Below are 12,291 nucleotides of genomic sequence, written 5' to 3'. Positions count from 1 at the left end.
GGGCATCCAGGACGCAGACCGCACGGCCCCCTAACCCTGCACCTCGGGCCCTGGGCCCGGCAGGGGTCTACGTCCCCCCTGGGGCCCCTGTGTCCCCTGGGGCCCAAGCTCCGGGCCTGCCGGGAGAAGGGTCAGCCGCCCTTGGGAGGACCTCCCAGGATGGGTGAATCACTGCCTCTTGGAAGGATGTTCCCTTTGTTCGGGAAACACCCACTCGATGCCACTGAGGCTGGGCCCGGGGACGGGGGACTCGGTCCCCACCTCCCAGGGGCTCCCCAGGTTGGTGGCTCCAGCGGTCAATATCTGGGCGTCAAGGGGCAGGGTGGGCCGGGGCCGCTCTGGGATAGGCACCTGAGCCCTCCCCAGGCACCCCACCGCAGCGGCTCTGCGCAGACCCTGGAGTGCCCCTCGTCCTCGAAAGGCGGTGGCCGGGCCGGGGCCTGGGCCAGGGCTGGGGCTGGGCGGGTGACATCATGAATCGAGTGTTGCCAGTTCCTTCCCGACCTCGGAAACCCCAGCATCCCTCTCCAGGAACTGGCCTGTGGAATTGGCTTTGGCCGGCCGCCCCGGCAGTGCGGCGGGGAGGCCCCAGCCCCACAAGCCCCGGGCGGCCTGTCCCTGGGGCCCCCTTCCTCGCGGGGGCTCCTGGGGAGCCTGCGCCAGTGTGAGAACAGGCAGGGCCAGCTCCCGCCGCCCCCGCCACCCCCCTTCACTGCAAGGAAAATAAACAGCTGTCTGCCTTTCTGCACAACTGGAAACCCCGCCGTGGCCCGCGGCCTCAGACCGAGCTGTGGGGCTGAGTCACCGTCCATCCCGGGCGCGGGCAACGGGCAGGGGCCCCGGGGCGGCCCCGAGGAGCCCTGCCGTGACCTCAGGCCAGGCCTGCCCCTCTCTGCACCCCACACTCGCCCCCGAACCCGGAGGACGGGGACACGCCCCTCCCGCTGCAGCCCTGGCTCTTCCAAGGCTCAGCTCGTGACCCTCGGCCCCGGCCTCCCCCCCATGCCCCCCGCCACCTCGGTGGCCTCGCCGCCTGAACCAGAGGCAGGCCCAGCGCTTTGGCTCCGTCCGTGGTTGTGGACGGTGACAACGGTGCCTGCGGCTCTGCGATCCAACCAGAGGCCACAGCCAGCGAAAGGCCTCACCATAGCAGCACAGGAAAATGGTCATTTCAGGACGATTTTTAACGAAGGTGGAAATGGAATGGGCCCCCCGGTGGGCCCTGGCCAGTCCTCAAGGTGCCACGGTCAGGTCCTCAGGCTCCGACTCCCCCTCCCTCCCGCCTCTTCTATTTCCCTCCCTCCCTCCTTTTTTCCCTCCCAGCCTCTCCCCTTCCTTCCTTCTCGTCCACTGATAACTTCCCAGTTTCTCCAAGCCAGCTCCTTCCTTATTCCAGCCTGAGTCAGCCTTTGCCAGGCACCTGGCCATCCTTAAGTGCCTACTGTGTGCCGGGCCTGCGCTGGCCCTGAGTCCTTGGGGAGAACTCCAGCCCTGCCTGGGGACAGATCAGGACAGGGCCCGGGTGGAGAGCAGGCTTTAGAGCCCGCGAGGCTACCTGCCGTGAGGGCCACACGGTGGCTCCCCGCCGAGAGGCTGGTCTCGGGAGACGCTGGGCCAGCCCTGCCGCTGCAGGAGGAGCTAACCCGGGGTCGGGGGTCCGGGGGGCGGGGGGGGGCGGTGTAGGCTTCCCAGGCAGAGGGGTGGGCCCTGGGCAAAGGTTCAGAGCTGGAACGTGGCCGCAGGAAAGCGTGCCTTTGGGGCAGTGTGGGGACGCTTGCCCAGGGGGCAGGAGCTCCAGGGAGACCAGCCAGGGCTGCTCTGAAGGCTCACGAAGGCTCTGGGGGGTGATGAGGGAGGGGCCGCAGGCTGAGCAGAGGGCCTGGTGGGGCAGGGAGAATCAGAGGGCAACTGGAGTCCCCGCTGGGTTCCCACGCTGGACAGCGGGGCAGGTGTGGCCTCGGGGTCAGCAAGCAGCGGGAGGCTAGGGAAAGCCGGGTGTCTGGCCAGGGCGGGCGGCAGGAGCATCAACCAATTAACCTGCGATCGCCCGGGGAGATGCTAAGAGGATTTGCCTTTTGTCTGGCTAATTATTCTGCGTCTCCGCTTTTCCTTTCCTGGGGAGCTCAGGCCCTTCCCAGAGCTTTAATTAAAAGGAAGCCGCTTTCTCAATTACCCCAAGGGTGGGGCAACCGGCGAAAGCCCCAGGGGTGGCCCTCCTGGGTCCAAGCAGAGGCTCCGGGGCGTCTTCCCAGGGCGTGGGATCATCACAGGCGAGGACGCTGAGGCCCACCGGCGCTGGCTCTCGGGCCCCTCCAAGCTACAAGGCATCCCCGGTAGAAGGCGGGAGCCCCGGCAGCTCACAGGAGTGGGCTCGTGGCTGTGATGCGGCTGTGACTGTCTCACAGAGGGGACCCAGGGACGTCCCCCAGCCCGGAACAACAGGGCCGCTTCCTGGGCTGCACCAGCCCTGACGGGTGAGGGGCAGGAGTCGGGCCCAGCCCGTGAGCCGCCCCACACCCCCTCCCCAGCCCTGCTGAGAATGTTCACGGCTGGGGGGAAGAGCACGAGGCCGCGGAGACCAGACCGCTTCCCGTCCCGCTGATGCCACCCCAACCGCAGCCACCAGCAGGCACTGTCGGAGGCCTCGCTCCCCCTCCGCCAGGCCGCTCACCCAGCCTGCCCCGCGGAGCACTGCGTACGGGAGTCTCTCTCCCCTCGACTCTACTCCGGGCCCACTGCGGCGTGAGCCCTTGGGTGCCGACAGGAGGACGGCATAGCCCCTCACAGCCACTGGGATGAGTCGGCAGTGGCTCGGCCCCCGGAGCCCCTGCTCCTGCCCTTGTCGAGGTGTGGGCAGGGCCACCTCCCTGGGAGATTCTGGGGGAGAATTCTTCCAGCTCCTGGTGCCTGCCGGCATCCTTGGCTTGTGGCCGCGTCACGCCAGCCTTCAAGGCCAGCATCTTCCCGCCTCTCTCTGCCCCGTCTTCACGTGGCTGCTCCCCTGTGTGTGTCGGAGCCCCTCTGCTCCCTCTCAGGATGCCTTTGGCTGCGTTTATGGCCCACGGATAACCCAGGATAATCTCCCATCTCAAGATCCTGACTTTAATCACATGTACCATGTAAGGAAACATGTACAAGCACGGCATTAGGACCTGGATGTCTCTGAGGGCCCTCTTCAGCCCTCTACAGACAGCCTGGGCTGGCGGACTCCCCAGACCCCGCCCACCAGCACCTGGGGCTTCCCGGAGGAGGTGACTTGTGAACCGCTCTTAAAGGATGCGCAGGAGTTTACCCAGCAGAGAGGATTGGAGGGTCTCCTTGGGAAAGGAAAAGCAAGCCGGCGGGGCCGGGGGAGCAGTGGCACCGGGGAAGGGGGGGCCTGAGGTACTGGGGGTTTGAGAACAGGCCACTCCGGCCATGTTCATGTCCTGTGGGACCCCGGGGAACCACTGGGGCGTTCAAAGACCTAGCAGCCATCGAGGCGCTGAGGACGGGGGCCCGGGCCAACCCCTCTCTGGCCCCCAGCGCGGTACTACTTGGGCGTGGCGTGGGGCTCCTCTGCCCCGCTCGGGGGGCTGCTCTGTGGGGAGTGCTTCTGTTCACATGTTCATTCATTCATTCCTTCCCCCACTGATGCCTCACGTTCGCCTTCATTCATTCACTCGTCCTTCTGTTCACCCATCCCATAGTGCATTCTTCCACTCGCTACCTTTGGGAGGTCTGGGGCAGGTGCTGGCTATGCACCCACGGAGGAGAGACCTTCCTGACAAAGCTGACAACCAGTAATGGCAGACGCACCGAGAACCCAGGGCCAGGGGCCTGAGAGCGTCCATCGGATCTGACCCCAGGCGTCACCAGGCCATGCCAGGGGGTGACCGTGCTTTTGGGGTGGCAGCAGAGTCTGTGGTCCAGGCTCGGCATTCAAGCCCTGCACACTCTGGACCCATCCCTTGCTGGCCTCCCAGAGCTCTGCTTGCACCCTGTGGGCACCAACATGCCCACCTGGGCTTTCCTGCCCTCGCCCTGGGCTCCGGAAGTCCCTCCCCCATCTCCGCCAGCCAGATCTGGAAAGTTGAACTTGGCCTTAGGAAGCTGGGGGTGGTCCTCTGAGTCCCACAGCCCTGCTTCCCACCAGGCGCTTCCCTCTGGGCCCTGGGTCCTTGTCTGGTCTCTTTGCTGGGCAGCTGCATCCGGCAGGACCAAGCCTTTCTCACTTCCAACCAGGAGGCCTAGGGTCGTGGTGGTATGGGCAGGTGGGCAGCACCGTCGCAGCCTCTCCTGAGATCAGTCAGCACTGAGGGCCCCGCCTGCCCACGGGGCACAGGGGGCCCGGCTCTGTCCGGACCTCCCCTCTCCATGGGGCGACAGCCAGCAGTGGACAGCAACAGCCGGACCTCCCGGGAAATGGCAGGTGGGTCTCCCACCGTAACCCTAGGTAAGCCAGCCCGCACCAGGTAACAAGGCGTCCTTGTACCGCCTGCTCTGACCCACGACCTCCGTGGCTAATTAGCATGCCTAAAAGCTCTCAAAGCATTTCTGGAACTTGTCTTTCATGTGACAGTTTCACTCAGGGACATTCGAGCACAGAACCTCGACTTTGGCTTTCTGCCGGGACTTTGCCTCTGGGTCCCCGGCTGAGTCGGGGGTGATGGGACCGGTGCTGGGCTGCTCTGTCCCAGGCCACCCCCAGTTTGCAGAAGCTGAGAATCCAGTTTCAGGGAGCCTTTGTCTGGGGGGAGCCCCTGAGTTGGCAGACGGGGGCCGGGGGGCCAGCGCGGCCCCTCTGGCCCGGGGCCTCTCCAAGCCTTGCGCACCTTCCGTGAAACTGCGGGGCTGGACTTCCTTTGTGGTTGTCAAACATTTTTAGTAGCAGAGACCTTTTGTTAAATGAAGCCTTCGGTGGAACCCCAACTTGTAAAAGCGGTCGCGGCCGAGCTGTTCTGCAGGGGCGGGGGGCGCAGGGCCCAGAGCCTTGCCCCGAGCAGAGCCTGGACCCCTGCTCCGAGCCCAGGGCCACAGGGAGCACGCCCCAGTGCCCCCTGCCCCTCGCTGCCCCCATCGGGAAACAAGGCCTGAGCGGGAAAGGACTGCTGGTTCTGTGGCCGCCCCCGAGGTCGGCCACGCCGGTGATTCAGGCCCCCAGCCCTTCTCCCTGCACACACACTGGCTGTGAGGGGGAAGAGGGTTTGGGATTTAAACCCCCGAGAATGCTCCTTGGAGCTCTGTCCGGCTGTGTGCACGGGGATGGCAGGGCCTCCTCGCAACCTTCTGTTTGATTTGGTTCAAGAGTCATCACTGAGCCCTACGGTGTGCTTGGCTCCAGGACACGACGGAAAGATGTCCGCCCTCTCGTTCTTCTCCGGAAAGACCTCTTGGGCTCTGAGAATGGGCTTAGGGCCCCAGCATGGTTCCTCCAGCTGGGAGTGTCCCTGGATCTGGCACTTAGCCCTCTGTTCACAGGGCAGCCTCGGCATAGAGTGGACGCGCTCACTGGGCAAAAGCTCCCCCTGAGCTCCTAATCCTGTAGGAACCTTGAACCCAGCCAGGACCTCGGGCCCCGGCTGGGAGTTACTCTGTTCCCGGGGCTGCTACACGGGTCTGCTTGGCATCGCTAAGCAGTTTGGTTTTGTTTTTATGTATTGTTGTTTTCTGGTATTTACGGCATTTTCTCATTGAACCAATGTCTGGAAAATCTCCACCTATCGATTGGGTCAACAAAACATTGCTGTATTCCTGCTATGCCCTGGGCCCTGTCACTGGGCCTCGCTGGCGACAAGCCAGCAATGGTTGTACATGCCAGTGGAACCAACCGGAAGTCTGGGGGACAAGCTCGGTGAGAGCCAGCTCCGGGGACGGGACAGACAGTGACGTGGCCTCTGCAGTATGGAGCCTGGGAGGGTCTCTCGGAGCTGGTGACCACCAAGCTGAGGCCCAAAGCAGGAGGACAGCCGCACGGAGGTCTTCTGGGGACTGTTCCAGACAGAAGACACCTCATCTGTCCCACCGGCAGATCAGGGGGCAGGAGGGATACCAGGGGTCGTGGGCAGAGCCTGGCCAGGTTGAGGGGAACCAGACAGTCCTGGGCAGGAGGGGCTGGGCGGGGACAGAGCAGAGTCAGGAGACTATTAAGAGCCACTGTTTATTGGATGTTCACTCCTCACCAACACGGTCCTGCTGGCCCTCGCGAGGGAGAGCCCTCGGAGGCGTGGACCGTGGTGACCCCGACCAGCCTGGGGCACGTGCTTCTCCGCTGGCACACAGCCCGCAAGTGTGAGGCGAGGCCAACCCGGGCCCACTCCACCCCAGAGTGGCCCTGACAACCCAGCCAGCAATCAGGCCCAGTGGGCTGGGACGCAGCCAGGAGCTCTGCGTTTCTCCCGCAAACCCAAATTCGGGCAGTAACAGCTGTCCTCTGCCTTGTGGACCCCCACCACCAACTTTGCCCTCTTCTTAGAAGGAGCTGCCTCTGGCGGGCGGGGTCTGGGGAGTCCGCCAGCCCAGGCTGTCTGTAGAGGGCTGAAGAGGGCCCTCAGAGACATCCAGGTCCTAATGCCGTGCTTGTACATGTTTCCTTACATGGTACATGTGATTAAAGTCAGGATCTTGAGATGGGAGATTATCCTGGGTTATCCGTGGGCCATAAACGCAGCCAAAGGGGTCCTGAGAGGGAGCAGAGGGGCTCCGACACACACAGAGGAGCAGCCACGTGAAGATGGGGCAGAGAGAGGCGGGAAGATGCTGGCCTTGAAGGCTGGCGTGACGCGGCCACAAGCCAAGGATGCCGGCAGGCACCAGGAGCTGGAAGAATTCTCCCCCAGAATCTCCCAGGGAGGTGGCCCTGCCCACACCTCGACTTCGGACTTCTGGCCTCAGAAGTAAAGCCACCCAGCTGTGGAGGTTGGTTCGAGCAGCCGGAGGAGAGAGCGCCCGGCCTCCTCCTCGGCACCTCGGGAAGGGGATCCTGGCTGCGTCCTCACTCACTGCAGCGAAAGCCTTCCTGCGTCTCCCCTGGGGTGGGAGCACCTTGGGGTGTCTTCCTCACGCCCGGGACGCAGCGCAGGAGCCAACAGGAGCATCCAGAGTGGCACCCCCAAATAGGGCACGTCTGCCACTCCCCACGGCTGATGGAGGCGGGTCCGAGGGCGACTGGGCATCCGGAGCAGGGGGAGACTTCACGGGAGGCCGGGGTTTCCGTGGCTGCTGAGGGGAGAGGGGCCCGGTGCCTTGGGACAGCGCTGGCAGGTGGGGACCTGGGAGGCTCCGGAGCACAGGGCGGGGGCCGCAGGAGGGCGCGCTGGCTGGGGCGTGCGGGGACAGGCCAGCCTTCCCCTGAGCCAGCGTGGCTCAGCCAAGCGTGCGCTGCAGGCCCCAAACCCGCCACCCAAGCCCTTTTAAGAATAAGAACAAATATTTGTGTTGCATGTTGTGTGTGTTGGGGTTTAGTTTTCTTCTCCAGGCTAAAAATAGGCGCATCTCGTGTCCCTGCGGGGATTCCTGCCCCGCCCGCCGGTTGGGCCTGGCCTGGCGCTCCCAGTCTCGTGCCAAGTTGTGACTTAACTGCCGGTGACGGGAGCACGAAGGTATCAGAAAACGATTATGGGGTCAAGGTGCCCATTACAGCCCTGCAGGAGGCATGTCAGCGCCGGGCCGGCCAGGCCAGGGGCCGCATTGGGGTGGGGGGCAGCCAGGAGGGGCTTGGACACCGTCCCGGCCCCGCCTTCACCCAGTGGTAACAACAATACGCCCCCCGACTAACAGGGAAAGAGCCGGGGCAGGGGTGGCACACACGGGGTGTCCTGGCAGAAGCCACGTCCCAGCTGAAGGGTGACCAGGAGACACCAGGGGAGGGGAGTACCAGCCAGAGGGGGCAGGGGCCCCAAAGAAGGGCTGAAGGAGGGGCTGCAGACCATGCACGGGGGCTGCCGCCAGGTGGTGTGTTCACACCGCAGGCCGCGGTGGCCGGCTGCGCTGCGCTCCGGGGTAGAGCTGGGGCATGAACCTGGAGGTCCTCAGGCAGGGGGGTGGGCAGGCTGTGGGGAGGGATCCCCAGGGCGGGGGGACGTGCTGGGTGCCACCTGCAGGACCCTGCAGGGGCTCAAGGAGGTCGATGGCCACCCTGGCCTGGGACACAGCGATTCGGAACCACAGACGGCCTTGTGGCCCTGAGAACCCCGTGAGCGGACGGGAGGGGTCCCTGAGCCCCTGAGTCCCAGCCTCAGTCAGGGGCCAGCAAAGGGCGAGAAGCCCCCCAGCAAGGAACCAGAGAGGGGGAAGGGCACCAGCTGAGGGAGACCCCGAGGACAAGGGAGAGGTCGGGGCCCGGGGCTCCCAGGCCCTGAGGCTGCGGTAGACCACGGTCATGAGGGAAATTTGTAAACGGTAAAGAGCCGAGGGCGCACCGGGGCAGGGCTCTTGGTATCCTCCCAGAGCCTGTGGGGCCCGCCCCATTCAGGGCTGGCCGGGGCTGGCAAGGCCTCTCTGCACAGGCAGAGGTCCCCAGGGAGACAGCCCTGCTTTCCCCAGGGCAGGGTGGGAGGGGCCGTCTACTCCACAGCCCCCCACCCCACCCACGAGCCTGCCCAGGGAGGAGGGGGCACTGAGCAGGGCGGGCGGCAGAGGGGCTTGCCAGCGTCCTTGCTTGGCTGCTGGCCTGGGGGGCACGTCTGCCCTCTGTCCCTCGGTGGGACCGGATGGTGAGAGCGGGAGGAGGAGGAGGGAAAGGCTGATGACTTCTTCTGAGTGCCTGGCTAGACCCTCCTCACAGCCCCTGGACAGGCACTCTCGTCCTGTCTTACAGAGGGGAAACTGAGGCACGGCTGGCCAAGGTCACAAAGACAGACAGGAAAGGATCAGACCCAGAGCCCCTGCTGTCAGCCTGCTCCCCGGCCCAGCCAGCCGCCCCCTCCATCCACAGGCCACCGGGGTGAAGAGGGGCCAGGCCCTCTGAGCAGGAGGCAGGCCTGCATGTCGGTTCCTCCCCAGCCCTGCGTGCCCCGGGGCGAGCCCCTGCTCCCTGCACCTGAGGGGCAGCTGGGTGCTCAGTTCCCCCAGCCCACCAACCGTTCTCTCTCCTCCCGGCCTCTGGCCTGGCTGGTCCCTCTGCCTGGAACATCTTCTACGTCTTCCCTCCTCGTCTCCATCAAGTGGTAGCTCATCCGTCTCATGTGGCCAGCTCTGACCACCCACCCATCTTACATAACCTGCCTTGGCTTTTCCTAAGCCCTGATTACCTTCTTCTACAAAGAACCCTTTATGGTTTATGATGTTTATTACATGTTTAATAGATGCTCGTTGTCTTATGCCCCCTGCAGACTGTCAGCTCCCCATGGGCAGGACTTTTGCTGCATCGCCAGTGCCTGACACACAAGAGAGGCACAATAATATTTGTCAAGCAAATGAATAAGGGTGAAACGAAGTGCTTCTCGCCTCCAGAGGAAACTCCAGGTGAGGCACAGGAGAAGAGGACCTGGGCAAGGCAGCCTTCCCAGAGCCCGACACCATCCATCTGCACCCCACCCGGGCCCTGGCCCAGACCTGTGACCTCTTCCAGCCACAGAACCGAGACTCCTGGAACCCTAGACAGAAAGCACAGACTCTCAGCATCTGAGAATCAATGAAATCAGAATACCGTGGAGGCTGCACACCTCCCTCTCCATCATGTGGAGATCAAACCATGCTTGAATTCCTGCAGTGATAGGGAACTCCTTGCTTCCAGTAGCTCAGGCAGTCAGAAAGTCCTCCTAATGTGGCCTGAGGCCTGCCCCCCACCAGACCTCCTAGGGTTGCCCCAAAGTCTCCTCAGTGAGCGGTGCTGGCAGGCCCTTTCCACTAGAGTGGGGCTGCTGAGATCAGGGAGGGCCCCCCCTGGCTGTGTGCACACCCCCAGCTCCTGGAGACAGCCCTGGTGAATCAGCTCTGTTGCCAACAGCTGCCCTCCCTCTCCTAGAGTGTTTGCCGTTGAGATTTAATCGATCCTCCTTCCCTGGGAACCCAGGAGGGGAAGCCAGCGTTAGTCACCCCTTCTGTGTCAGGACCCATCAACAAGCCATCCCCACTTCCTCAGCAGGCAGGGTGCCCCCTCCCCACACTGGCTGACAAGGAGAAGCTCAAAGTGCTGGCATCAGCCTTGGTAGCTCAAAGCGGGAGGCAAGGGGAGCTCGAGCAGCTGGGCCCATCCTGGCTCTGATGAGCAGCCAGCCAAAGAGGGCAACGGACAGCCCGGCCTCCAGGCCCAGCCAAGGTGGGGAGGCGGGCAGAGTGGCTTCAGGAAGGACCCCAGTGCCCAGCCCTTCTCCCCACACCCCTCCCAGCCCGACGACTCTTGTTTGAGAGACTTCTTTATGGAATGGGGGCGCTGTAGATTGCAGCCTGGGTGTCAGGGAAGCCAGCTGGTTTTGCCCAGAAGGCACGGGACAACGTTGGCCCTGGGGCAAGGAGGAGCGGGGAGTGAGAGTTCCTGACAAATGCTGGAAACCATGAGACTCAAGGGCAAGGGTCCCTTCTGTCCTTCCAGAAACTTCCGGAACCTTATCAGTGGAGAGGCAGCTCTCCAAGCTCCACTCTCCCCACTACCCAGCCCCCGTACACTCCATGCTCTGGGTCCCCCCCTAGACCCTCACTCACCTCCGTTGCTGACCCTGAAGCATCTCTTTTCCTCCTGCCTCCCTCCCGACCCCCCCTTTCCTTCCTTTCCTTTGAGGCCTCAGCCTAGAGGCCGCTCCTCTGGGAAGCTTTACCGACAACTCCACTGTCCCGCCGCCCCCCCACCCCCGCCCCAGGTCGGTTCCCTGCTCCTCTGCACTCCCAGCCCCTCCTCCCTCCGCTGCAGCCTCGGGGACGGATGGCGGGCTGGGGGCCGGGGGGCACTGAAGGCACCTGTTGTTCATCCTTCTGTCCCCCATCCTGGCCTGGGGCTTTTAAGGGAGGACCTCATTTCAGACTCATTTCTGGGACCCCACCATGCCCAGCCAAGCTCCGGGCCCCGAGGAGATGAGCGGTGATGGATGAGGGGACAAAGGAATGTGGGGAGGGGTGGATGCACCAGCAGCCCGTCCTGCTTGGTAGAAAAAGAGGGGCTCGGGAACCAGAAGTGAGGCTTTGAGCCAGAAACCAGGGGAGGGACTTGGGCAAAGCCCCCCAGCCCACTCTGGGGCTGGGGGGACGCAGTACCCGGCGGAGCAGCAGAGTGGCCCCAGCTGCGGCCCAGCTCCGGCAGCTCAGGCGGGCAGCTTCCCGAGCTGCAGACCCCTGGAGAGGCCTCCACGGGAGTCCCGCCCAGCGTTACCAGCGAGACCCCACACTAGGCTAGTCTGGAAGGAGTGGAGTCCTAGAGGCCACCCTTGGGCCTCAGGGTGGGTGGGCTGGCCACCCACGGGGGACGAGCAAGGCCACCTGTGTCCAGCACCTGGAGGGCGTCTCAGCCTGGCTGCCCGGCCGGCCACTGGCCTCTGCCTGCAGGTGGAGTAAGAGGACTCCTGATCCTGGGCCTACGCGGCCTGCATCTGGCTGCTTCCTTGCGAGGCTGCGGGGGCAGCCGTTCTACAGCATCCCAGGTGGCTGCAGGCTTCCAGCTGTGCTCAGAGAGGAATGTAGCCCACAGGAGGACAGGCCAGCCTGGGGGTGCTGGCCAGGCAGCTCTGGTCCGGGCGCTGCTCACCCCTGGCGCCCTAGGAGCAGTGCCCGCCCAGGGGAGGCTGCAGGTGGGCCCTGAACCCCCTTCACCAGTGCATTTGGTGGACCACCTGCCCACCTCCCAGACCTCTGCTGGGCACTGCTGTGGGTGCCAGGCCTGCGACTCCCTGGGTGCTCTGAGACCTACAAGTTCTGATTCCCAAGAGTCCTGGGGTGCCCAGGTCACGCAGCTGAGTCCCCAGGTCCTCCAAGACCAAGGACCTGATGAGCAGGCGGGGGCATCAGAGAAGGAAGGTGGGCGCAAGCTCCGACCAAGAGGAAGGAAGGGCAGGGACGGCAGCAGGTGAGGTCCAAGGTCATGTTCAGCTGAACCTCCTGGCTCCCGGGGGCCCTGCCCCAGCGCCATGCCTCCTGGGGGACGTGCTCTGCTCAGGGGACCTCACAACTTCCCGTTTGCCTGAGTGTCAGGAGCTTCAGTCCCCACTCACCTCTCGTCCCCCTCCTGGGCCCCTCGGGCCCCCTAGACCACAGCTCTGCCGCCCCAGGCCCACCCAACCCAGGTCACCTGCCCCTTTTCCCTTCACCAGGCCCACAACCGGCCCTCCTGACCCCTCCCCACCTCCCGGCTCTAGGAGTTATGAAGTTCACCCACGTATCTAA

General features: G+C 64.3%; 1 protein-coding gene across 5 annotated transcripts in view; it reads right to left on the bottom strand.

Moving 5' to 3' along the window:
• Window positions 1-12,291, bottom strand: part of WNT7B (Wnt family member 7B) — a 94,087-nt gene that overhangs the window by 26,952 nt on the left and 54,844 nt on the right. The window contains exon 5 of one of the 5 annotated variants that reach the window (XM_082422442.1): window positions 6,124-9,356. The exons of the other annotated variants lie outside the window; for them this stretch is intronic. Coding sequence (XP_082278568.1) covers window positions 9,278-9,356 — 79 coding nt within the window. The 3' untranslated portion in view covers window positions 6,124-9,277. Of the gene's footprint in view, window positions 1-6,123; window positions 9,357-12,291 lie in introns of those variants that run through there. 5 annotated transcript variants of the gene reach the window in all.

The sequence above is a fragment of the Balaenoptera physalus genome (genome assembly GCF_965194825.1).
Source record: "Balaenoptera physalus genome assembly, chromosome: 13".
Lineage (NCBI taxonomy): Eukaryota > Metazoa > Chordata > Mammalia > Artiodactyla > Balaenopteridae > Balaenoptera > Balaenoptera physalus.
Note: the sequence above shows the minus strand (reverse complement) of the source record. Positions and strands in the feature narration are given on the sequence as shown.